Here is a 27,851-nt window from a genome sequence, read left to right as displayed (position 1 = left end):
ACACTGAGTACAGTAGATAAATTATCTTGGTGATCCGCCCACTATGGTTCTCTCCTAAGTTGGCGCTCTTCATATTTATTTTCTTCTGAACGCATACATTTCTTGGAGTGATATCAATATTATGGTACATTGCAAATCGACAACGTAACGGTTTCTCTAAAGCTTTTTCTGAGTTTATACAAACAAAAATAGACACGTACACTACCAAATGACCGCAGAAAGCTTGGTTTGCATGATTGATCAATAGCATATTCATTCAACGGTCTTTGGTCACACAAACATCACAGTGAGCAGGCGCGACACTCACCGTTTTGAAGCTAGCATCCATTAAGAGCAGCCCCTAATAGCAGCCACCAACAGCAGACAATAAAACAGCAGCAGACAACAATAGCCATTAGTGTATACCTTTGCGTTGCGCACTTTTGGCCACTATGTTTACTACGCTTAGACCAAAGACACCAGCGGCTTAACAGATCCTTTCTAGATTACAGATCCATAGCAGCCATTAAGATTTAGCATTGGGAAATAAATTAATTTTAGACCAAAAGTAACGTCCAATAATTGACCGATAAATGCACATGAATAAATATACTAAATATGATACCTATGAGAAAAGGTAATGTGTCTAACTCGAGTTGTGGAGCGATTTGAAAGTCCGTAATACTACCAAAGTAAAGTTTAAAAATGTCTTTTTTCCGGTGGTATAAGTCAATTATCAGTGTCAAACTTGACCATAAACAATATGATTCCATCTGAAGAGCGTGGATGAAGCACAAAGTACTCTGCGAATTCGACATAACTACCAACAAGGGAATTTTTAGTTTTAAAGATTAAAAAAAAGTGTTATGGTGTAATTTGAGACTCCGAAGAACTACCACAGCATAAATGAATCATCATTCAAGGTTTTCAATAATTTCAAAACGTGAAAAATCGTTACTACTTTATTCCTTTTTCCATCGGACCTCCTACGGGGGGAGGGGGGCTCTGACAAAGAGACTCTGCTACTATTGTCTGCTCTTAGTGACTGCTAGGGATCTGTCATCCTGTAAGGATCTGTTAGGCCGTTAGTGTCGTAACCACGTAAACGTAGTAACCACTGTGGCCAAACCGTGCGCAACGCAAAGCTGATGGTTGGTCTGCTGTTGTTAGCTGCTATAGTAGGCTGGTCTTAATGGCTGCTAGCTTCAAGCCGGTCAATCACAAGTGACAGGCACATCATAGATACGCCCCACAAAATTATGACAATTTAGAACGAAGAAGTGTACATAATTACTCTTGGCCATTTTGAATATTTCCACCCGAAAACGTCGACTGGAATAGTCCAGGTATTTTATGGTACGTTGAAAGCACTCCTCATTATCATTATACAGTACTTTGCTGACTGCCGAACCAACTGAATAATATTATTCTTTGCTAGTGTTAAATTAGTTAGTCGTAGGCTAGCCTATGTGAGCATATGATTAGCGCCTAGGCCTAGCCTATGTCCGTCCACGTACAGAATGGTCCTAATACTAGATTGTATCCTATTCCTAATGTTGAACATGTGACAGTGCAATGTAACCAAAATATTTAACCACAATAGTTTACTACTGCTGGTTTAATGTTGTATTCGTTAGCAGCTCATACAACTGTCCTTATGAAAGCCATAAAATAAGACGTAAATTGTATTACTGTTTATAAATTAGGCTAATGCTGGCAATGGCACTTTGCACAGGCAAGCATTTCCACAGGCAAGCATATCCAAACTGTTCTAGTAGTACAGTATTATGCCTAAGTGCACAGGTAGGCCTATGCCTAGTTCAGTTGATAATCGCAAGAATATTTTGCAATACCACAAATAATATTCATTCCCAGGAAAGTGTATTTAATGCTGCTTATTTACACAGAAGAAGGGAGAATAAGAAATAACACAACTGGGGATACACATGACTTCTTCGACACATTTACATCTCAAAATATTTCTGAACCTTTCATGTGAACATAAAGCCTAGCAGCCTTAGTGCACAAGCAGCCATTGCATTATTCTGCTGTAGGATTTTAAACTTTAGAAATGGACTGTCATATTCCTCACCAAATTGATGTGCATGAAATGGTGTTGTGTGCAACTTATTTTGAAAAATACTAGCCTATCCCTCCCCTTCTGTAGTATGATTCATTACTCTGCAGGGCTCGAAATAAGCGGCGGCCATGGCCGCGGGTGCCCTCGCCACTGGCCGCGATGCCCAAGGGAAAATTACTACTATCAAGGCCAGTACTGGCCTTGCCCTTTTTACCCATTGGCCTCCGTGCCTTTTGCAGGAATAGGCATTGGACAAATGCGACTTTGAGAATGACAAAAAAACGAATCATATGTTCCGAAAAAGCGTGGCTATTATTCGCGGAAAATGATGAAAAGCATGCTAGCGTATCGCGGTCACAGGACGTGAATAACGAACTGTGATCGAAAATTGAACATCGTCACAGTACTGACCTTGGTAGTTGGTGTGAAAACGTACCGCATTCTAACGGTACACGAATGTGAGCCTATCCAACTGATTAATATACGACCGCTCCGCGGGCTATCATTGCATTTTCGTAACGTAGTTCAGTGGGAAATTCAGTCGTAATGCAATACAGTGTTTCTAGAATCGCGAAGAAATTATTCCAGGGACAACAATGTGAACAAAATCATCATATTCCGAGAGAGAACATGTTTAGCTTCCTAACCATATCATTCACGTATATGTATGTATAACATACCTGTATTTATCGTAAATTGAAAGAAAGTTCGAAAATGTTTACAACCAGTAGCAGCTACGGTCAAACCACACCTGCACACAGTAGTACCATTATACAGCTTTGGCTGATTGACGTCACAGAATCGTGCTCGCTTATTGGCTTAACAACTACATGAATGCGAGGTGATTGGTAGAATCTGGGAAATTCCCAGAAGAGTCAAGTTACACAGGATTATTTCGGGAGGGTGTGCCACTATTGGCAATTACAAGTACACCCAATTTCAGGCGGGAGTAGGAAGACCGAATAATTATGTAGTGGAGAGTTGTACACTGGAAGCATATGCAGTTAAGTTGTATTATCGACAGTGTTTCGGCGTTGTGTATGAATTTCATAATAATAATGCTGTTTCATGGAGGAGTGTTACGCGGCGGTTTGAAAATAAAACAGGTTACAAATTGAGACATTCTTCACATCATTTTTCAAAGTGGCCTTGGTGCCCTGCTCACAATTTCAGCGTTGGCCTTGCTGCCCTCCCCACTGGCCTTGATGCCCTCCCCAAAAACATGTATTCCAAGGCCAGTTGGCCTGCCCTAGAAATTACGAAATTCGAGCCCTGTTACTCTGTTCAACCAGCTACGTTCAACACTTAGCAGAACACTTGGGCTACCAGTCTAAAGGTAATCAAAAGGAATCACAAACTAATTTGCAGATATGTTAGAAAATGACTGGGATGAATGAAACTGATTTCATGTATATAAATAAGACATTAGAAGTTTAATAGCCAAATCCAAACCAAACAACATTTCATCAATTTTCTCAGTTAAATAAAAAATTCTATCCTACCATTAGCTGACTTGTGCAATAGTGAAAATTTATTTTAAGTGCACGGTAAGGAAGTTTGCAAATTTGCATGAACATTAGTTGCCAGACAGGCTTTTCGGCTACGAGATTAGGTAGCCCAAATAAATTAATAAGGACCCCCGGGAACACAGCCAATAGTTTTTTGGAGCCCTGTGTTTGTTCTCAATATTTAGTCTTAAGAAATTGATATAATAATCAGATTTGATAAGAAAGAAATTATCTCTTTGCAACTAAGTGTAATTTTGTATGAGCTCTATGTACATTTCTTCTCTCCAATTGACAGGTGTAACCATAGAGAAACAAGAGAAGAAAAATGATTGGGGGGTTGTTTGTTTACAATCATAAAGGAGAAGTCCTTATCTCTAGGATATTCCGAGATGACATTGGGTGAGTTTGACACAGTTACTTTAAAAGGGTTACAAGATAAATTAGGGATGCAGCCTTATTAACAACTTCACATAGGTTTTGGTTGTTTTCTGCATCTGCAAACCCTGTTACAGTATTTACTTTTTCCCAGGAGTTTTCTTGACTAATGAATTTATATTTTTGTAAGTGCTGCAGATCTTATATGGTTTGATTGGCATTCATTCAGATAGACAAACATTGCTGCTCAAACAGTTCTGAGTGTATTTTAAGTAATGGGCGGTCTGAATTCTCAGTATGAGTGACCGTAATGTAGAGTAATATGAACTTTAACACTTATTTATGATTATAACTGGTAGGATAACTTTTCCTACAGTAGGCCTGTTTTTCTCTGAAAATGTGGTTTAGAACTCTACAATGTAAAAAAAAAAATCTTCTCTGTGCTGTGATATCCTTTACTGTACATACAACACCAAGCAGCTTTGCTATGTCAACTTGTTGTAGCCCCCCCCCCCCCCAAAGTTAACCTGTTTCAACTTGGGCTTCACACTTGGGCTTTTTGAAGTTGTCTACAGGTATTTTCTGTGTCACCTTTGTTTGTTGGGAGTGGGGGAGAGGTGGGAGTGAGTTGGGGGTGTAGTAATGTACTGTCAGTCCTTAAACGCACACTTGTCGCAAATAATACAAACACATATTTCACGAGTGTTCGAGATGAAGTCTTCATTTTCCTTTATATTCCAGACGTAATGCTGTCGATGCTTTCAGAGTCAATGTGATCCACGCAAGGCAGCAAGTTCGGTCACCAGTAACCAATTTAGCTAGAACATCATTTTTCCACATCAAACGTAGCAACATCTGGTTCGCATGCGTAACGCGACAAAATGTGAATGCATCCATGGTCTTTGAATTCTTGAGTAAAGTGGTGGAGGTCATGGGGTCATATTTTGGAAAGGTCACAGAAGACAACATCAAGAACAACTTTGTTCTAATATATGAACTACTCGATGGTGAGTGGCTGGACTAAAACATGTCTTTTCCTGTAAAGGAAAACATTCATCTGACAAAATTAAATAAGCTAGATAGAAAACAGGCAGATAATTAAGTTTTGCATATATTTAAGGTGCAAATCACAGTTGTTTGTGTCAGCTACAATATTTTTTTGAAAAGTTGTTTGTAGGTGGTTGTATATTGTGTGTTTCATCCCTTTCATATTGGAGGGGACGGATGCATTGTTCAGTATTCTTCGCATTGAAGACAGGTTTCAAAATAATTTCTACATAAGTTTGGCACCCAATTAGGACATTGAAAAAGTTTTTTGCTATAAACTTAGACTCAAAAAGTCATAGATTTTGTTTTCATTCATCACTTTACTGAATTATTTGGATGTATTTACTCATTATTCAAAATGAAACTAATCAATCACTACCTTCTTTGATTCTGAAAATGGGCCAGTTATGAACAAGTTCTAAAAACATTTGGGTGCAACCTCAAGTAAAGGATAATTGACCTCTGATCCACATATTTTGTCTGGGAGTAACTTTAATACTTGGTTCTCAAGCTACGGTTTGTGAGAAGGCATTGTAGCTTTGTTGTACCTTCTGCAAGATATGTCACATTATTGTCCCTACAATTAGCGTTTACATCAGAATGGTACACTTCAGTGCATGCTATGCTATACTAGGTTTGCTTTCACGAGGAAGTCTTTTAACTTCTATTGTACACATATCATGGTTTACATTTATTTCATGGATTTGCTTCGATGTACAAGGAATTAAAATTTGCATTCATCTTTCCAGAAATTCTGGATTATGGCTACCCACAAAATACTGATGTTGGTATATTAAAGACTTACATTACACAGCAAGGAGTTAAATCTGTGGTGAGTAACATGCTAAGTAGTAAGTCTCTTTAGGTTTTTGTTATATAATATCTTGGCCTTTAACAGAGGGACATGATACATCATATACAGTAGATTATCTCTACTAGTATTGGGTGTCCTTACATTGTACTTTTTTCACACTTAACAGTGCATAGCCAAACAAGTACTGCCGGATGCAATTTTAAATAGCAAAAATAAATTCTACAGCAAACCTTGTTTGCTGCATGATAGTCCTTTACAAAAGAAGTATAATAGATTAGAGAAATACCACCTACTATACATTAGTCCCTGGTCTCACCAAAAGCCTATGAACCTGTGATCACTTCAAACATAGGTAGTGGCTCCAAGAAATATTAGTTTCACCCTTGAGGCTTTTGATTATACTTTTGTGAATTCATTTTACAATTGACTGTATTATAAGTGATATGCTATCTTCAATATTTGGTGAATCACATTCTGCTTACTGCATACTGTATAAATATATGTATACAATACCCTCAATATCGTACTTCAAAGCATTTGTAGTGGCAGTATAAGCAGTGTGAGGGTCCTGCCTCTGTTAGATAATGGTTCAGAATGTTCAAACAGTCAGTACAAGTGCTTTGAAACATGTTATGAGAGAGCAGTGTGCAAGCGTACTATTAGAAAAAAAATTGAAAATTACCCATATGGTTGTGTTGTAATACTTTACTTTGAATGGATTATTGTATTATAGCCAAGTTCTTGAATCTAAATGTAACACTGAATTTTTTTGTAAGGGAGAAATCAGTGGTAGTAATTATAGCAGAGCATTGTGACAATGAACGATGCTTTGTAACATGTCATCCGAATACTTGTGATAAAATTGGATAATTTGGGTATTTTTGTTGATATTCCTAGACCAAGGAAGAACAAGCCCAGATCACCAACCAGGTCACAGGTCAAATCGGATGGCGACGGGAAGGCATCAAGTACCGCAGAAACGAACTGTTTTTGGACGTCTTGGAAAATGTCAATCTTTTGATGTCGCCACAAGGTAAATTAAATCCCCAAAGACTAACCGCCATCACTGCCTGCTTTTTCACTGATCCTTGCAAAACACCACATAAATAATTGAATCATCCTGTTTTTCATTTCCGGTGTTTTTTCGATATGAATATGCCTGTTTATGAGAGAATCAGCCGTTCGGTCCCCTCCGATCATTTACCTGTCTCTGTCTCTTTATTCTCCTCCTTCTCCGACCAGGTCAAGTGTTGAGTGCACACGTTGCTGGTCGTGTGGTCATGAAGAGTTACCTCAGCGGTATGCCCGAGTGCAAGTTTGGAATGAACGACAAGATCACACTCGACAAACAGGGCAAGGGAGACGCTGACCCAAACAAGAGGTAAATACAGATTGGGTGGTTGTTTAAAAGATGGTTGTGTAAGGTGATGCTCTATGTCAATTGAATAATAACTTTTCCACGGCAGAGTTGTCCGCTATATAAGTAAGAAATAAATGTTATGAACTTAGGTCAGTACCTACATGCATGTTATCTATTGTGTGCAAGTTGAGGCTTAAATTGAGCTACAAGATTTATGTTTTATCAATTCATTAATTATCAAACTTGCGTCTTGTTTCCACATAAAATTTGTTGGACATATTAGTTGGACATATCTATCACAGTTTATTTTTGATATATTTCCAAGTGGGATTCTTCATTCTTATCATCTCCCCCTCCCAATGCCACCGCCCCCACCCTCCATCCAACGACCCTCTCATGGCACCTTCAGAGATGTTAACACTTTTTGTTTGTTATGTTTATATGTCATGTAGCCTGAAATCGTATTGGCAGTTCACTGAGACTTCTTTCCCCTCACCATCTCATCCATGTGCAGTACTCAAGTATTGAGCCTCCTTAAATTTGCTAATTGCATTGGTTTCCTTTTTCTTGACAGTAAAACCTCCATTGCTATAGATGACTGCACTTTCCATCAATGTGTCAAACTCAGTAAGTTTGAATCGGAGAGGAGCATCAGCTTCATACCTCCAGATGGAGAGTTTGAACTCATGAAGTAAGTTTGACCTCTCTCATCTCAACATTGAAGTAGATGCATGGATGTTTTTTATTAAGTTGCAGCGTCACAGATAGCAAGTCTCAGTTAGTTGTAACCTTTCCATTTTACAACCACTCCCTATAATGTTACGTGACAGCTAGCTATCTGTAAGACCTTTTCAATGCAATCATCTACCCCTAGGAATAGGATTAGAGTTAGTTCTAGTGATGGTATTTACTTTGCGATAGTCAGTGCAAAATCTAAATCAACCATCAGGGTTTGGAACAACCTCAAGACAGTTTTACATTCCTTTAACAGAATTCACAGATCTCATACAATAATGAAAATAAATATATTTTTGTTGATATCTAACAAGAATACAAAAGGATTAGTATGTAATTGAATGAAGTATACTGTCACTTCAGTTGTATCAACGACGACAACTGACTGTCTGTAATGCTCTTTCATATTTTGTTTTCTCTTGGTGTGTTGGGGGGGGGGGGGCATGCCTGTATAGCTTACAAAGTTTAAAAAAAATAAAAAGGCAGATGATAATAGGAACATAACAACTTGCTGCCCTTTGCCTTGGTTGTAAGCCTGGGATACTGCCCTCTTCAGCGCCTGGTTTTCTATATCTCATTCAATCTGTATGTCGCACCACTGAAATGTAGAAATGTATAACTGCAGTTCACGAAAGAGAGGTGCCCCACAATCGGTCAAAGGTGAGGTCTTTCCAAAGATGTCAGTATTATATTAAGGAAGTCCATCCACTACAAGGATGGCTCACTGTTTGCCTTTCATGGTAAATCCCTGTGTTAATGTTTCCTTCTGTGTTGGCTAACCCCTGTTTCCTGCCTGGAAGGCACACCCAGTCACTATAAGACTGTTCAAGCATTTAACTGGAACTGTCTGTCACTTGTTTGTTTCTCCTCCCAGGTACCGCACCACCAAGGACATCAGTCTGCCATTCCGGGTGATTCCGTTGGTACGAGAGGTTGGAAGAACCAAGATGGAAGTCAAGGTTGTCTTGAAATCCTGCTTTAAGCCATCCACCCTAGGACAAAAGATTGAGGTAATTGATGAGTTATATAGAGTTCTAGCCATGTCAGTCAGTATGCATGTGTGTGTGTCTGTCTGTTTATATCTGTTTCAGTGTGTATATGTCAACAATCTAGTACTGTAATTTATGGAAATTAAACGTACTGACATATTTCGTGACAGGACCTGACACAGGTTTCGTTCACATTCTTAGTTTTGTTTCCTTTGAAATATGAAATTTGATGTACACATTTATTTCTCCTGGTTGCAGGTACGCATTCCAACTCCTTTGAACACAAGTGGTGTGCAAGTTCTCTGCATGCGAGGAAAAGCCAAGTATAAAGCCAGCGAGAATGCCATAGTATGGAAGTAAGTACAAGGAAAAAATTAGTTCTTTGAGCAAACTTTTTCACATTGGTGATTTTGGCAACATGAACTCTATAGAGTGATATGCCAGGGGAAGGTGGGGAATGGGAGGGGGAAGGATAATAGTTTGGGGTAATGGGAGGGGTAATGGGGAGGGGTTATGGGTGGGGGAGGGGTAATGGATTGGGGATAATATGTGGGGGGGGAGGGTAATGGGCTGGGGGTAATGGATGGATGAAGGGTAATGGGTTATAATGGGTGGGCAGGGTAATGGGTTGGGGGGTCATGGATGGGGAAGTGGCAAACCACACTGAGAAAGCCATATTGATCATGTTTTGCACTTCCTTACATTGTCCATTGGCATTTTTTTGTTGCTAATTTTCCTTCCTTCTTGTACTTGTTACACATTCATGGGTTACTCATTAGCTTCTTCTGGTAACGTAATCTGTATCACATCCATCATGGAAATTTGTGACAATAACAGTGACTGCACAAATCCCTGACTTGACAAACCACACAAAGCTTAAGGTTATCCTTAGGTCACAATCTTCCCAATCCCTAGAACTAAGGTTTACCAAGCTGAGGGTCACGACAGAGCTTTTAACCGAGGCTTTTGGATCAGGGAAGCAGGACCCAAGAGCGCTCAAAACAGCCACTAGTGTAATTAATTCAAACGTTGCTGATAATTAAAAAACCCATTTCTTTTGTAGAATCAAGCGAATGAGTGGCATGAAGGAGTCTCAGATCAGTGCTGAGATAGAGCTTCTCCCGACCAACGACAAGAAGAAGTGGGCCAGGCCACCGATCTCCATGAACTTTGAGGTAAACTGTTTATCATCATTTATGTGAACTTGGTTAACTTGGGGACCTAATGTAGAGTTGTCATGAGTCACTTTTAAATTTGAGTTGAGCCATTGCCAGTAATCTTCCCCAAGTTTATTTAACTCGTAGACTTGATTCACTGTTTCTGTGGGAAATGACTTGAGGAGGTTTTTCCGGTCCACTTTGTGTCTGAAATCTAGTGACTCAAGCCACGACACTGACTTAATGTTACCTACAGCATTAGTTTATTGGCCATGGTTATCCTTATTCAAAATTCAGAATCTGTTCAACAGTCCGTAAAATATTAGGCTGCAAAAGTAACATTGCTCCCTCTTTTGCTCACATTTCCAAGAGAAAAAGAAAACCACTTCCATACTTTATATCAGGTACCACAAATCTTCATTTTGGTCCTCTCTTGATCAACAAATTGAACCGTGACACACCTCCCACGTCTCAATGTCCGATATTTAACAATGACGATGAACTCTTGGAGCAGTTAAACTGTCTTATTTCCAATGAGCCCGGGAAGATGGTGGAAGTTCCTGTGTCTTCACAGATGAGTTGTGTCCTTAATATTTGTTAATCAGTTCTAAACTTCTTCTTCGTACAGGTACCTTTTGCTGCCTCTGGTCTGAAGGTTCGGTATCTGAAGGTGTTTGAGGCAAAACTGAATTACAGCGACCACGACGTCATCAAGTGGGTGCGGTACATCAGTCGAAGCGGACTTTACGAGACTCGTTCCTGACCTTACAATCATTCTTAAATACCATATAGTTGTTTCTGTGCCCCATGCCCCCACTGTGCCTCCCCCCCCATCCCCAAGTGTACATTGATATGGTATCCCATACCATTTTTTCTCACATACCTATGATTATGGTTGAAGGAAAGTTTTAACATTCTAAATTTTGGATATGGAACGGTCGGTTCGTGCCGATAGGAAAGTGTTTTGCTTTTCTATGGGAACGATCGTTAGCTAACAAATTATACACATCATCTATCCAGATCACTAATACCATACAGTTTTCAAGATTTATTGAATATAAAACAAATATTTGAGTTGAATTTTCTCTATTTTGTTACAGTATTATATGCTTTCTCAGTGTAATCCCTTGTGATCTCCTCATATTAAGAAATGGCGACCCCTGTTTTTTTTTTTTTGGCTGTTCTACTTGACAGTTGAATAACATAAGCCATATGTGTCTAGAGGGGAAGAGGATTGTGAAGATCAAGCAGCAGATGTAAATATCAATATTGAAACTGAATAATTTTGTTTATACCCTGGACTCGGGACATATGTTCCTCTGTATGAGTTAAATATTAGGTTACAGTCAAATATGGAATAAATCTGCAGCAGTTGAAAGAAAAATTTTCAGAGGATTCTTTTGTGTCCTCCTATGCTACAGATGTTGATACACATTGTCTATAATGATTAGCAAAGAGCTTTTAAATGGTGTGACATTCGTGTTTGTGAATAATAGTCAAATGAATATACATGACTATTTGTGGTTCATTCATTAGAGAATGACTTCAGCATAGGGTAATTCTTCTTTTGAAGAACCATGCCTAATTTTGTTAAGATTATGCCTATTATGTCAACTTCCCATCAGAATTCTGTAAATCCATACAAGTTAACATTAGAAACTTTTTTATTCATTAGGGAGTGCCTTCAGCAAGGGCAATTTTTCTTGTGAAGAATCTTACCCACTTTCTGAATAACATGCCTGATTGGTGTTAAGGTCCTATCCGGAGTCTATAGATCCATGCGCATGGAAACACTGAGAAAATCTTTTACAAGTTTTTCAGTTTTTGCACACCAGCACATAGCAGAAGTAAAATACATTTATTTTCAAATTTAATGTTGGTATTCAATGTATGGTTGACTGAAGATGCTACAACTAAATCGGTCAGGTAAATTCTTCAACTTGTTAGAACATACTAGTTCCATTATGTAAACTCCCCCTACTCTGTTGAATGTGTGTGTTCATTTCATCAATATTTTGACGACTCATTTGTTTCCGTTCCTATCTCAAATGTTTTGGAAATTTGGGTAGAGAAGAGGCTTTAGGTAGGCAGTAGGTAGAACGAGGGGGTGGGGAAGGAAGGAGGGGAAGGAATAATGTGGTGTTATTATGCACCAGTCTTCATTTATCTAGACAGAATTTCAGGTTCCCTCTCCCATGGTAGTTTGGGCTTTAGCATAATTACTGGGAGACATTTTTTGGAATCGTAATGACATCAATTTTAAGTTGTGCACCCTAGTTCATCTCCATAATTTTGTCTTATACAATTTGCGACCTTTTGTTGATTATTTCCCTCACTTAATTGGAATCATGGAATTAATAAAAATGATCTTTAAACAACATTTCTTCCATATTGTGTATTTTATTGATATCTGTTGCATTATGTACAAAGACAGACCCACTATTTCTTAACTTTAGTTTGCACTGAAGTCGCCATAACGGCTCAATTGAACCAAAATTTGCCGTGACTTGGAAAAGATCAGACATTTCACTTCACCAAATATGGTGAAATTATGTAAATAAACTCATCATAGGTTTGAATACATCAGCAGTACCATTATCTGTCAGAACAACATAATGTAAATTACAGCTTTCCAACAGAATGGTGAATTTTGAAACTTCCTGGCAATTATCTTTGTGAATAAATGCACACAGACTGTCAGTAGACTAGCAGCACAGAATTAGACAGTTCTGACTACGACTATGGTCGCGGTTGACTTTGAGAGAAAGTTTACTGGTAGGTCCTCTACCATTTAGTTATAGTTACATTCAACTGTCATTGCCTGGTCAAAATGAAAAAAAACTCAAAATACAGCAGAATAGGATTTTTGAAAATTCCTGTCATTGCACATCTCCATGTAAGAAAACTGTCAGAAAGTGTGGTTTTGTCAGGGAACAGTTCCCACACTATATCCGGACCTGACTTTTGAAAGGCCTCTGTTGTCACCTCTATGTTTTGTCAAGAGTTCTATGCAATGGTTGGTACAACAGTGCTAAATAAACCTATCACTTTATAGATTCCAACCAAGCATCCTCTGCTTTTGAAATCTAGTTAATAATCCCTGCTATTGGTGTTCTACATTATAATCAGGTACAAGTTTGACACAAATACACACTAATATATGGACTGAAATTTATTAAGTTCCTTATGCTTCATTATTCTGAAAACAAATAGTTTGGATGTTGTAAGCAATCCCGGCTGTGCACACTGTCCTTCCTTCATGACTGAAAATATAATAAAAACTACAATTTGCCATGTCTGTGATCTAAAGCTACCTATTAAAAAGTAACGTTGTGTCTTAGAACAATAAATTTCAAGGCTACCCCATGCCCTGAGGGGTCTCCCAATCTGAGCAAAAGGGTTTGACAAGTTTCGGTGGCGTTAAATTCTAACGCAGGCCAGCTATGCCAAATTGGCATGGCTCTACATAAAACTTGGTGTTACTTGTAGAGTGATGATACTTTATACAGATCCAATAGGTCAAGCAACAAGAATAATGAGCAATAGCCTGTAATAATCAATCAACAATCAGTAATAGTATTAATGATCTATTTCTTGTTCTATCCAGCATCATACATGCTCTGTTTATCTGTTAGAAGGAGGGCCAAAAGTAGAGGGTGCCCTCTCCACTCTGTGGGGAGAGAACAATGTGACTAGGAGGGTACTTAAACGGTACTGTACCACAAATTGAAGTTAAAAAGCTCAATCTAAATGAAAGAACAAAATGCTGGAAGGAATATAAGCACTTTTAACACTACTGCATCATATTTATTTCTACTGTCAGAAATATATAAATATCTAGACATGTTACAAAATTTTGTTGAATTCACCTGGAGGTTCACCAAAGATAGAAACACAAAGTATTCCGGGTGGTCCAGATGTATGCAAATTAATAACCCTAATCGTAACTGAATAGTAGCAGTGCGTAGTGTCATTATATTGACAACAGACTACCGTGTTTCAGTTTAAACTTCTACCTGTGCAAAGCACACAGCGAGTAACAACCTCCCTGATAAGAATTGCATAATTTTCTCAAGGAAGATATATCCTTCCTTCATCTGTCAGTGGGCTGTACCTGGTACAATCTTCTATTCACCTCAGAGATGGAAAGGTCACCAATGGGTGGAACCGAATTATTTGTCATATCTTCGCTTACGACAGGCTTTGCATATTTATCTGAAGAAAAAGGAAAACAAATTGTGACCAAAATACAAGTAAGAAATCAAACACTGCAGTTGTAATGTTTGACAGGACGCCATCAGTCTGTTTATTTATTGTAAACACATTCCAGGATATAAACAGCACAAGAACAGAGGGCGGTATGTCAGATTTCAAGTGATCCATACATGACAGCAGTGAGGTTGATCAGTTATTTACATTATTATTTCTTAAAAGCAGCAAATCACTTGTGGTTGATACTTTTAATACAAGAATTGGGAAAATCCATACAAAGTGTTGATCCAAATCAAGCAATAAATTATTAAAATGAGACACATTTTTTTATAAATATTACAAATTACTATATATTTTATTCTATAACTTTACCACTGATAAGAAACACTACTAAGAAACTGTTTGTAATTAGTCGGACTGACACAAACCTGTAATGGTATGAATAGAATTGAGTGGTTTGGTGATTGTAAAGTTGTATGCTGTATAGAAGATGTAGAGAAAGAAGATGCAAACACTGAAATATACTGGAATAGCAATCGCCCAGGATCTACAAAAGGAGAGAGAAGGGGGAAAAAAGAAACAAAATAAGAAAATGAAAGTTGGAAATCACAAGATCACATACGTTAGCTGCAACTGGTTCCTTGAATCAAGCTGATATTGTTTAATGTGCTCTTCAATTCTTGAATACATTGAGAACATTGCACGTGCCAGATTTTATTAAAAAACTTTAGACAAATAACTGAGACATTGAGGGATCAAGCAGTACATCTGACACTAGGCAACATACAATGAAAGTATTGTACAGTAGATAGTCATGTGGTAAATGTTCTGCATAACACATTAAGATCTACTGTACTTACTAGTGTGATGGATATAAATTGCAATAGACAACATGTTGAATTTATTGAAGTCATCAGTAGGCCTACTATCCCTGAATATGCTGCAAGTCAATTACTGTTCAATCTTGAAGAAGCTTCTGTGTTTTTAACTTCCACCCTCAAAGAACTTCTTATCCTTACATTTAATTTGACATACCGTAAAGTCTTGAAATGATTTACTGTTTAAAGGTTGGAAAATTCAGGATGGCACTTTGCAAATTGTTTGCAAATTAGGAATACTAAATGTTGGTGCAATTAGGCTTCTGATGATCTTTAAATGCTATTAAACACTTAAATACTATTCTGCAAAGAATAAGACCTTACTTGATTTCAAACATCTAAAGATAACAGAAGGGGGGGGGGACATTAAGAAATATCGTAAAAGAAAATTTGCTTACTTCTGAGGCCAATATGTAAGCCCAATGGCTGTTAACCAAGCTTGTGGTACAAAGGCCCAAATGAGATATATTCCTGCAATAGTTAACAAATTGGACATATAGTTTAGTAGTTTCCAAGGGTGAAGATGCAAACACAAGCTGATTTCAAACCCTCCCATTACTTGTAGGCCTTATGGTCTTGGATCAACACAAGCCTTCTCTTATTGATTAGTGTCCTGAGAATGAGGTTTAGCATGTTTACATTACGTCCCATCCATTCCTGCTCCTGGGACTTCCACTCAAGTGCCCATCCAATGGATAAGATTGTATCTCTGTATTTGACCACTTTCACAAAAACTGAGAGAGGCAATTAGTCACCCGGCCAATGCATCATCACTGCAGTACAGCCATGGTGAGGGAAGATATTTGGAAACCTCTAAAAAGAACGGGACCAAATCTAAATCCTCAAACACCAAACCATGGTAGAATTTGCTCAGTTACACTGCAAAGCTATAATTTTTAATAGGTCTTGAAAGAGATTCTGGTCCCTGTTGGGATTTTAAACTGCAGGTTGTGGGATGGACACTCTTACCACTTCACCATGCATTTAGTGTATAAACAACATGAAAACAGTTGAAAAATTTCATTCTTAATAGGTCAGAATTACAAGCCCTCATTTGTAGTAATATGTTTCTTCCCTATCTAATTTGTAAACAGCCTAACCATGTATGTTACTAATACTACAGTATGTACCTCTTCCCTTCCCACAAAGGCCATAGCCTTCAGAAAATAGACTGGTTACTTGTAATAGCGATTGAAATTTCACAAATCATCTGGCTACTGGCAAATGTTCAGGAGGTTTCTTAAAATTGTGGTCTAACGTAAGGTATAACACCATAACATACCAAACACAGACTAGCCTCTAGTCACAGTTTTGGGAGGAAGTGTTTCGCGTAACTGGTATCTACATATATGTCACGGGCCTATCGTTTACACGGTTATAATGTAAATACAAGAAACTTACCAAAAATTGCATAGGAAAACAAAAATAGGACGAATCCATATATTGCACGTTCAGGAGTAGGACCAGGGTTGCTTGCCATCGTTCTGTGAAAGATCCAACCGGTCCTGCACACAAATTCAACCTAGTCGGGAAATAACATTACTGTGCATTCTCGATACCGTCCTCGCCAAGACGACAATTACGTCACTGTGTAATCACAACTAAGTTGGCAATCTACATTCTACACCACAAATTGACTTCTAAGTTCTAACATATCTGACGAAGTGACAGCAAAATGTTCTTGTTCTAAGTTATACACCTTTTCCAAAACAAGAAGAAAGGAAGGCATAATATTCCGCACTAAAATGTGTAATGTAACCGGAGAGCGATAAAAGCTATCATGAGCGAAATTGAGTAAGTGCTACTGCACCTGTTTCTGTTACTGTTAGTGTAACTGTAACTTAGGTAAACTTGTGTTATTGTTAATGTTACTTGTTAGGCCAAGCCTAGCTTAGGTCTAGCCAATGGGAATTACACCAGACCTCGTATAGACTGAATGAATTTAGATCAGGCTAGCTTAGGCTATAGCCTAGTAAAGTTGTATAGGCCTAGGTCAAAGTTAGGCTAATGTAAACTTTTAAGGCCATCGGTATATGATAGAAATTAGTCAAATTATGGTCACCCATGCTTTTTAGGTATTAGACATGGAGTAGTTTATCTCTGCTTTTTTTACTCCTTGTTCGGTTCCTGAAAAAAATGCTTTTACTCTAAGGAGAGAGGCAAAAATACATACAATTATAAGTCCCTATAGCCAGTATCATAATACAGATACATAAAAAGAAGGTAACAAGTTACTACTACTCTTAAATGGAGAGAAAATACTCCATTACAAAACACCTCTACTATCTCCACCTCCATGTCTTACCACCTTACTACAACGCTCAGTACAACAACTGTTTTAGATTCTGCACACATACCAGATACCTATATTCTGACCAGCAGAAAATGGAACATGATCCTTGTTGTCTAGCCTACTATCACTGTAATTGTAAAATTACTCCTGAATAGCTTGAAACAATTTTGAGCATGGCAAGCTCTAGAAAGTTATTGGAAAAATTCAAGGCAGAAATTTTTTACAAAGTGGCTATTCTTACGACTGTTCGTAAGAATAATTTCCGACTACGCATGCGCAGTTGCTATTTTTATGACAGGAGAACTATTTTTTACGACCAGGAGTAACAATAATTTCCGGTTAGGGTTAGGATTGGGGTTTAGGGTTTAGGGTTAAAGTTAGGGTTAGGGTTACCCCTACTACATGCGCAATTGCTTTATTTACTTTACTGCGCTTGAATTTGCCTTTGTCGTAAGAATAGTTTATAAATAATTGTTACGACTAGTCGTAAGAATAGCCACGGCCAATTTTTTATTCCTAATTGTAATAATGTACATGATCTGTAGGCCTACATAGCCTAAGGGCTAATAGAAAGATGATTTTTTCTTTGTGGGCTTTAACTTGCCGGTGTTAGCTGTTTTGGACAAAATATACATGCTGCCCAAAATAAATGAAGAAAAGAGAATATGTGCCATATATAGCAAGTTTATAAGGTCTATATTTAAGTTATGCCTAAAGACACATCCTTCAATTTTGTCAACAATCAATAAAGGAAACGTTTATTAACCCTAGTGGTGGAATTTCACATCAAAATAGAACAATAAAATCATTGTATTTGTATGTTTACTTTACCTCCACAGATCAATAATTCAAACGGAAGGTTCAAGTACTTTCATCGCAGTTCCAGCTCCCACAAGTAAAGGCATTCCAGTTATAACCATCACAACTGCTGGAAATATAACAGAGAAAGAGAAAGCCAAGCCACTGCCTCCAGTAAGACACATGACCTCTTAACACTCATCACCTCCTTCCATATCCTTCCTCCTCTCTTTCTCCCTTAATGTAATAGATGTTTAACATTTTCCAGAGAAAAAAGAGTAGTTAAATTCATCAGTTTTTCCCAAATTATATTTTATTGTCAAGGAAAATGCTTGCAGTGACCATTCTGGGAGTTTGTCCTATACATGAAACAACCAATTTATATTTATCACACCGGTCAAAATTTGGCAATTAAAGGTTGCTTCTCTTTATTTAATACTTTTGGTTTCTACCAATTGACGTGAACAAGTCGAAAGCTAATCCTGTCTAACCTTACACAGTTTGTCACCTGTTTCAAATGTTTAACCTCTTGACTAATAGTTTAAATCATAGTAACCCAGGCCTCGATATTCCGGTTTATGGCCTTTATTTTCCTGTAGAAAACCTCACTGGCAATTTCTTGTCCAAAGACATTACTTAAAGGAGTATATTGCGTGTAAATATCACCCAAAAAAGTGATGCTTGTATACCATTAATAAGCCATGCTGATAAACATTATCTCCATTACATACGCATAGGTCACATTGGGTTGCCTCAGTACTGGGCAATACCTGTGAAATTTGTGGATTACTGACTGTCCCAACGATATATATTATATGTGTACACAGTACAGTGCAGTATAGTCCTATAGGAATGTTCTAAAATGAGCTTGCATATTGCATTGTTCAAAGATCAGTTTATTCAGCAACACTTAACCGTCTTTCCAGTTAAAAATTCAATCCTTTAAAATGTAGTATAGTGAAACTTAAGTGTACAAAATTTACAATATAAACAAAGAAATCATTACTAAAATAATCATTATATTTTGCTTCATTTGGAGGTTTTTGATTGGCAGTTTGCATTATGTGAAGGCCTAAAGGAAATTACAAAAACGCAACGCTTAGTTACATCTAGTAGTATAGGCCTAGTACATCAATGAAAGGAGCGAAACAAGTGGTTTGTTATGTCTGACGTCACATGATAGAGATGATATGATTGGCTGATTTTAAAATATGAATAAAAAAGGTGTGGTGTACAACGCATAATATTTTGGGCCAACAAAATTGTCAGTTTTTTACGAATAGGTCAATTACTTGTTAATTAGGATTCACTGAGTAAAAATTCTATCACAGTAATCTCTCCCTCATCAATCCCAAGTTGCTGATATGTAAATGAATACGGTGACAGTGGAAAGCTAACAATTCCAGATAAAGGCAAATATCTGAAATACATGGTAAGTCATTTAACAATCATATGTCAAAGAATCGGCATGATTTTCGTACATAACATAATACCAATATTCCTGATTATTGTCAGCAAATATTATTGAGTTGCTCTCAAAAACCTCTATAGTAACTTGTGTGTGTTGTAATTCAGGAAAATGCCATTGAGAAGTTTATTTTTAAGCACCAGAATGGGTTAAAATTGTGAAATTCTAGGCCTGCTAACAGTAACTCCATGGTTTTTTTCCTTCGTAAATGCATTCAAGCTTCACTGGTCTGCCTTTTAAATTTTTCTTTCCACCAGTTACCATCACATCGTTACCGCTACTCTTTATGGCATGACCTCCGGAGTAATGAAGTCACCGGCGATCAGCTTCGGAATCCGAGGGTACGAAGGGGTCCTCCGGTAAAAGATAAAGTGTTTTACGATGTCAAAGATGAACAGGGGACTAACATCCACCACGATAGAAAAGGCTCACAGAGAAAAGAACAGCAGAAAGAGCTAGAGAATTGGGAGAATGCTTTGGTAAGTGTTTTTGAGTAAAAAAAACTCTTCAGGTGAAAATGACATGCGCAACTATTTTGACTGGAATTGCATTTTAGTCAATGCATTGTACTGCATGAAGTTAGATGTGACTTTTGGATGGTTGATCACTTAAATATAAATATGTGATAATTGGAAGATAGTCTTGCAAAAACTACTTTTGTTTGCTTTTAGGCAAGACCCTCATCTTCTCATCATGCCAACAGAAGACATACAGTACCTTCGGGTTCCTTACTGGAATGACTTCCTATTCTCCTACATATTTGTCTTCTCTGATTTACTGTTTATTACTGGTTTACTCATTTGATTTGTAAATCTCATGAACTTCTTACGTTACATTGAACTCCCTACAGTAGAATCATTAAACTTCCTGTATCCCACAGTCCATAGACTAGATGACAGCTTAACGTCCAATCTTGGTTTGATTTAGTTTTATAAATGTCTCTACAGAGTGCATCATTATGACTAAACTAGTGTGTAACACCTTGTGAAATCACATGTTAGAACAAAGAAATCTCCATTTTCTGTGTTTGAATTTATTCTATTGGAAAAGTATACAAAAACTCAGCCCGCAACACTCCTCTCTCCACTACATCAGGTGGGTACACATTTGAACCCAATTTCTACCATTACCATCCATTTCAGTTAGATAACAGTAATTTCATGATTACGATTAAACCTTTTGACATTTGCAAACTAGTCATGTTAAATATAAGCAATATTTAGCAACTAAAGTTACAATGTTTTTTATCATTCAGTTTATATACTGCTTTCATCCACAGAGAGTTAACCTATCTTATCAAGATCTCGCACACGATTACCAAGTAGAAAGTTTCCATTCGATCCTGAAACGGTTGTCCTCGGCAGAAGAAATTCAGTTGATGGATGACAACTTACAAGATCTCAGATCCTTCAACTTTCCACGGTAACGTCTGGGGTGGTGGTGATAACTGTTTGAAGCGGGGCAGGGTAAGGCTTTTATTCAACGGAATGACTAATTCTTAGGCGAGTTTTTATTGGGTTTACTGATTGAATCGAAACATTTCAATGGTAGACATTCATGTTTAGACAGTGTCAATGGTTTTGTCAAGTTTCAAATTATAAGAGTAGGTGGAGATTTTGCAAGAAGTATCTAAAACGGGTGCATTGGCTGCAACCCAGGGAATCTTTTGTCTGGTATCACATCGCAAACTGCTATTCAAAATGGGTCAAGTTGCTATACAAGTGTAAAGATGCATAGCAGTTTTTGCATGTAAGATCCAGAGTATTTGCTACACAAAATTTGAACAGTAAATTAATCCCTGTATTCCATGTGTCAGACAACTGCTGAAATAGGAAATATGCAGGCTACCTGACAAGGTGCTTGTTGGACATGAACATGACTATTGGATGTAGTTAGGGAGAAGGTGATAGAGCAATAACAGTTTGTATTAATAGGTAGAGTATCTCTGTTACCATAGATGAAAAACATGTTGTTATGTAAAACCCTAGAGTTTTGTGTATTTTTAAGTTAAGATGATTTACGTGTTGATAGTTGTTGTTAATGTGAGCTTTTCATCCTGTTGTATGGATTGGATGCAAAATGTACTAACTCAAACATTTAATATACCTTCAAATCTAATAAAATAAATTGTTCATGTATTTGATCTCTTGTTTACTAATTAGTAGATTGGAGGGTTGGGAGAGGGATGGAGTTAATTATTATTTATACTAATACTAGAATAAATTAAGTGGGTTCATACAATATGCACTGAACCACATTTATGTTATTTCTCATTAATGATATGGGGTATTTCTTTCTCTTCATAGTTGCATCACCTTGAATATTAGCCAAAATTATGTCTCCAGTTTCACAGTAAGTTCTATTTTATCATGTCTGCTTACATCATTCCCCCTCCCCTTTTCTTCCAGAAAGTTTCTGTTATCACTTTTTTTTTACATATTTATAATTTCTGAAACAAACTTTTGACCAGAAATGCAATTACAGAAGTGGCTGCTTTTTATTAGGGTAACATCATTTCACCAAGTCATTTTCCATTATTAGTGATTGTAGAAACGATTAATTGTAAACTAATTAATTATATGAAAATGGAATTAAATTTTTTTTTTGCCTGTTAAAATATAAATGCCAGATGGATATATGCATTTTTGTGTTGAAATTTACTTTGATTTAGTAAACAGTACAAAAATTCAAAATCAACTTATTTGCTTGAAGGTTTAAAAACATGATAAATTGATACATCCTTCTTCATGTTTATAGAGTAAAGTAACAAATACAAAAATTGTTTCAAAAATTGTTTTAAAAGCATGGTTATTTAGGTGAAATGAAAATGGTTCTAGCAAGCTGACTGATTGCATCCATCATAGTATATCTAGGCATATATATGTTACTCTTGATTCAATTTCACTGAAATAAGCTTGCTTTAAGTTACATTCAAGTGGTGTGATCTTCACAGTAAAAATTTATTCTGTTCCTTTATTTATCTCTACTTGCAATTTGTTACTAGGAATGTGCAAATTGCTTTAGTCTATTGTATTACTGGTCTGTGTGCTGTGCTCTTTGCAGTCAAGCTTATGTTTTTTAAGTTTACAACAGACTTTAATGATTGAAAAATAATTTTCCATTTAGAAATAAGGTTCTATTGGTGGAAAGAAATGGTTTCAACAGCCTGACCAAATTTGACCAAGTTCTTTCTTTTTGTAGCATGTCTTTGGCATAAATATGTTGCTTCTGAGTCAAGAATCCAGTCATTGAAATCTCATTAAGTATGCTCTCTTTAGAGACATGTATCCGAGTGGAATTGTCTTCACAGTCAAAAATTCTTCTGTTCCTTATTTTAAGACTTCTTGCAATTGGTTATGAAGAAATTCAAATTGTTTTAGTCGTTTAATTACTGTTCCTTTCTTGACTACATCTTTGTAATTTGCATTAACTGTGCCGTTTACTAATTATGTGTAAACGATTTTTGCCTGCTTTCTAGAAGCTTCCAAAGTGTACACTGCTGCAAAATATGAATCTATCTGACAACTCAATTCGTTCCTTCGACGGTATCAAATACTTGAGGAAGTATCCCATGCTCCAGTCGTTAGACTTAAGACGGAATCCAATATGTTTTGAGCCCTCCTATAGAGCAAGGTAAGTCATGGCAGGAAAAATGACATTAAGCACTGATGGCAAATTGCTGTCCAATACCTCACACATGTTCCATCATGTTCCTCTCAAAGGTTGGTGTGGGATGGGGGAAGGGGGACAGGGGAGGGGCAGGGGAGGTGCACAGGCAGGGATGCAAATATCAATCTGGATACCAAACTTACCGAAATAGCAGGGCATGAGAGGTAGATAATCCCGTTGATGAAGCATGATAACAAACTTCCCTTGTTTTGATGACTTTATGTACAAAAATGATGTTTATAACCAAATTTAAGTTTGAAAAAACAAAGAAGGAAAATAAGATGGGATGGGGAAGGGGGGGGGGAATGGGAACCAGGATCCACCCATGAAATCTGCTCTGAATCTGAAAAGTGATCAGGTAGTGTTGAAGTAGAATTTAAAGACTGATTAGGCACATTCTGTGTACATAGGAAGTCAGTAGGTTGTGAAAAGGGGCTGGGGGAGAGGAATGCAACAAGGGCAAATATGCAAAAGGGGGGGGGGGGATTCATAAACAGGGGTCCTAAATTATAAACCTGAATTTATGGTCTAAAATATGCCTCAGAAATAATTTACCATTTGATGTCTAAATTCAACAACCCCAGGTTCCTCTCCTTTATAAAAGCCTTTGTTTGCTACCGACCCTTCCAGAAAGGTTCAGTCCCTCCCTAAATCAGTCGGGATTTTATAATTTGCATTTACATCGTTAAAGTAGTCAACACTTTTCAGTGTCTGTATATCTACATATGATGCCAATATTTTGTACATGTTGCAGGATTTTTGCTGCTGTGCCTCAACTGATGATGTTAGATGGCATATCAAGGCTTCCGTCTGATGATGAAGCATTTACAGTAGAGAGAGAGGGCTGCGTTATATCGTAGTTCTTCCTCTTTTTCCCAGTCAAAGCATTTACAGATGACTAATGCTATTCCGTCCATATATAGAATGCCTGTCCAGGTTGAACGACACCGCTCGACGAAGGATGCGTAAAATATTTGTCTTTCATTTGTTTTGTTGATCAGTCATGTACCTTAAAACTGGCAAAACTCACTGGTTTTTAAGCCAACTATCAGCAAACTTTACCGCCAGTATTCTTCCATGAGGACTAAGCCACAACACTTTTAAGCCACCTATCAGAATCCATGCTCATTGCATGAAAGTTTAGGTTAATGTTAAAACAGCAACTTAATCAAGCTCTATCACCAAGCTCCAAAAACTGCAGACAAATTTTCTGATGTCTGGAAGAATCCAGCTAGCTACCCACCAAATTTTTTTTGGTTTTTTTGCCGACCTTCTTGTGGGTCGTGCCCTATAGTTGGCCGACTGTTGGTTTAAGCCTTCTGTCACTTACTTGCAATTGTCCAAATCTGCTAGTTTTCTTAAGCATTAAGATTATAACTTTATGTTAGATAATAGAGGAGATGGCCCAACAAATACATTGATTTTTAAAATTGGAAGCAATCTGGTATGTTAAGGACTTGTCCATTACAAATACTTTTATTTCCGTGCACCTGAAAATGCTTCGCGGCAACCATGTTTCATTAGACACACAACAGTTGTTTCATCTTTTTCCTAATGGAAGAAGTTTAATGCTACAGGGTTGGAAGGTACAACTTCCTGATCTCTGGTAAAGATGCCCCCAGAGTCCAATAAGCAGTTATACTGATGTTTCTATGCAGAAAAATGTGTGACAGCTTTCTAAGAGGTTTTATTTATGTTTCTCAAAGGTAGGATGTGGGATGACTGTGACTGCATTTGTCTAAAAAGCAATGTGCTGATTAAAATTTTAATTAAATTTGAAACTAGGAGCAAGACAATTTTTGGCCAGAATGGAAATTGATCTTAGGATTACATGACTTTGCATTGATGATGGTGAGGGGAACGGTGATATGCGAGATTGTTGGAAATATTAATAGCAAAACTTTATTGTGGCACGGAAGAAAGTTGGACCATTTAAATAGTGCACTAAAGTTATTTTACCTTTGATATAGTTGTAAGTTTGTAGTATCCATACAATTTTACTAAATTTTAATAAATTAAAACAAATGAAAAACTTATCATAATTTTAATTAATAATTGTATAACTTTAATTTTATGATTGTTATGTTTTTACCCATTGATTTAGTTAATGAAGTATCTTAGAGTTAATGCATGTTTAAGTTATCCCTAAGGAGATACTGTATTATTTTATATATATGTACTTCTCATACATTTGGAACCAATTCAAGACGAGGGGCCTATTGTAGGATGCAAATGTTGAAGGAGGGTGAGGGGTGTAGGGTATGTTACTGTATTGGGAGTGTGATGTTCAGTATAAATTCAGTAATAGCAGCAATTAAATGAATGAAAAGCAATGAGAATGCAAAGTTGAGTTTTGTTAATATTTTTTTGTCTCACCTGAGTATATATGTTTCAGGCCCCTCATTCACATTCACCAACTTGTGCTGACCAACCCTCCACCCTCCCTTCCCCTACAACCACAAGTGACCTGGTGGAAGATCTCTGCTGTTCACTATTCTGGATATGTTTCTACTAAAATCTTACGAAACTTTTTTTGAAATGATTTTTCCACTTCTGCCCCAATTAATGCACTAGCTAGCTTGTGCCCCTTGTAAATCAATATAGATTTCTTTAATCCGTATTCCTGTAATCCAAAGATTATTCAACGCAGAAGAAATGTTGAGTCGATTCGTGGTTTATTAGCTTTGATATCTGGTAACTATCTGTTAATCTGCTAATCTGTCAGTCTGTCAATCTGGTAACTAAATAAATAAAAACGAAACATACGTTTGTAATTAAACAATCAGGAAATCGATTAATGAATAAGTCAATTATTGAAGAATAAATACATAAATCCAAATCATACAGAATAAATAATCATGTATGCAACAAATATACAACGTTATATCAATAAAAACACAACTTACATAAAATCTTTGGTTTAACACTGGAAAATACATCTTGCTTCAATGCGTTCTTGATATCGACTGAACTCAAATTACGGTAAATGAACGTAAAGACAGAACCAACGAAAACAACAAATTTCAAACACATACTCACGCACGCACGCACACTCGCACAAACACGCACACGCGCAGTAGCACTGCAACTTTACATGACGCACACTTCGTAACAATACACAAACAACACATCGTGTGAGCGCGTTTACACCCCTACCCGATCCACAGTTCCTAGAACAGGCATGTTATGCCACTGTACACTGGGCTAACTTACTTTCTCAACCATGTCAATTGCTCAATGAAACTAGTGCTCCTTGTACTTGTTGTATAGAGGAAGACTAGACAGACATGAATTTCGTTTGTTGAAGGATACATAACAAAAACCTACTTCAAGACAAATACAGTGAAATTTTGTTTACTCTTCTTAATCGAGAGAATACCGTTTTATTGTAGATTTAGTGATTGGCCTAATTAATCTAGCACACAGACCATAATGTCTCAGAAGTAACACAAAACTAGACCATTATGTGTACATTGCATTTCAAATTTGTGAAGTACAAATGGTGAAAGATGCCATCTTTTGATGCTATTTTGTTTCAAGGGAAATAAGAGAACATATTGGGTTCCGTTATTAAACCTGATAAAGCAATGAATGAATATGAACATTTGGTTTAGACCTGGATTGAGGAGCCAACATCGATAAGGCAATTAAAGGAGCAGTCCAAACATTTAGACAGTTTAAATAGTGAATATCTTGATAGTGAGTACAATCACATTACTATCATTTCAACTTTCCTTTTTGTTGGAAAATAACGTTATCATAACTTAAGTTCTGTTGAAGTCTTTTTTTTAATGAACATTCATGACTTAATAACATTCAATTTAAACATTCATTTGCCTTTCCTGAAAATTGCACTGAAGAGGACAAAAGACTGATAGCAACCGGGATTCCAGGACTCTCACAAAACATTTATTAATGCGATACACAGACACGGCGTAGCAGCTTATCCCCATTGAAGACTGAGACTGCATGTTGACTACGAAAGCTTTAAAGTGCCATCAACATAAGAAAACTGCCCCGATAAGTCAACATTTTTCAGTAAATTGTTTAGATAATAAGATAATATCTTATCAAAACTCAAAACATTTTTGGATTGCTCAGTTGCTTTAACTGAGCAATTGAACATTTTTCTGCAGTTTTATTGACAACTTATCATATCTCGTCAATTCAACATTTTTCTGCAAAATGCTAAATTGTTCACTTCATTTTAAACTGAGCCTGTTAACAAATTCATTGAATCTAATAAGTGATGAATTCAACATTTTGCAGCAAAATTATAACTTCATCTTTTAGTAATTGTCGTGAAATCATCATTTTGCAACACAATGATTCAGGCGCGGCGGAACGGAAAAATTATTGGGGGGGCTAATGTGTGGAGACTATCTAAGCGGAGCGCCACCATCGGTTGGCGCGGAGCGTACAAGAAAATTTTGGGTTATTTCAAACCCCCAGATGGCCGGAAACGGCACTTCCCGTATGTTTTATGCTG

At 37.1% G+C, this 27,851-nt stretch overlaps 3 protein-coding genes across 3 annotated transcripts; 2 read left to right on the top strand and 1 right to left on the bottom strand.

Moving 5' to 3' along the window:
• The first annotated feature begins 1,178 nt into the window (after window positions 1–1,178).
• On the top strand, window positions 1,179–12,425 carry LOC139975808 (AP-2 complex subunit mu). Its single transcript, XM_071984003.1, has 11 exons — window positions 1,179–1,335; window positions 3,863–3,966; window positions 4,684–4,949; window positions 5,739–5,821; window positions 6,701–6,836; window positions 7,046–7,184; window positions 7,738–7,854; window positions 8,773–8,908; window positions 9,146–9,243; window positions 9,951–10,062; window positions 10,673–12,425. Exons 2-11 carry the CDS (start codon window positions 3,893–3,895, stop codon window positions 10,805–10,807), a joined length of 1,296 nt encoding a protein of 431 aa, XP_071840104.1. The 5' UTR covers window positions 1,179–1,335; window positions 3,863–3,892; the 3' UTR covers window positions 10,808–12,425.
• Window positions 12,229–16,755, bottom strand: LOC139975810 (phosphatidylinositol N-acetylglucosaminyltransferase subunit P-like). The gene is made up of 4 exons (XM_071984006.1): window positions 16,536–16,755; window positions 15,533–15,605; window positions 14,685–14,803; window positions 12,229–14,259 (listed from the first exon to the last, which is right to left on the bottom strand). The coding sequence occupies exons 1-4, from the start codon at window positions 16,612–16,614 to the stop codon at window positions 14,138–14,140; spliced, it is 393 nt and encodes a 130-aa protein (XP_071840107.1). The 5' UTR covers window positions 16,615–16,755; the 3' UTR covers window positions 12,229–14,137.
• Window positions 16,756–16,778: 23 nt separating this feature from the next.
• LOC139975809 (uncharacterized) lies at window positions 16,779–25,707 on the top strand. The gene is made up of 7 exons (XM_071984004.1): window positions 16,779–16,928; window positions 18,267–18,399; window positions 19,951–20,172; window positions 20,973–21,115; window positions 22,000–22,045; window positions 23,172–23,326; window positions 24,117–25,707. The coding sequence occupies exons 1-7, from the start codon at window positions 16,915–16,917 to the stop codon at window positions 24,220–24,222; spliced, it is 819 nt and encodes a 272-aa protein (XP_071840105.1). The 5' UTR covers window positions 16,779–16,914; the 3' UTR covers window positions 24,223–25,707.
• The last annotated feature ends 2,144 nt before the right edge of the window (window positions 25,708–27,851 follow it).

Source organism: Apostichopus japonicus, chromosome 11 (assembly GCF_037975245.1).
Source record: "Apostichopus japonicus isolate 1M-3 chromosome 11, ASM3797524v1, whole genome shotgun sequence".
Lineage (NCBI taxonomy): Eukaryota > Metazoa > Echinodermata > Holothuroidea > Aspidochirotida > Stichopodidae > Apostichopus > Apostichopus japonicus.
The sequence above is the reverse complement of the archived record's forward strand: the minus strand, read 5'-3'. Positions and strand labels throughout refer to the sequence as shown.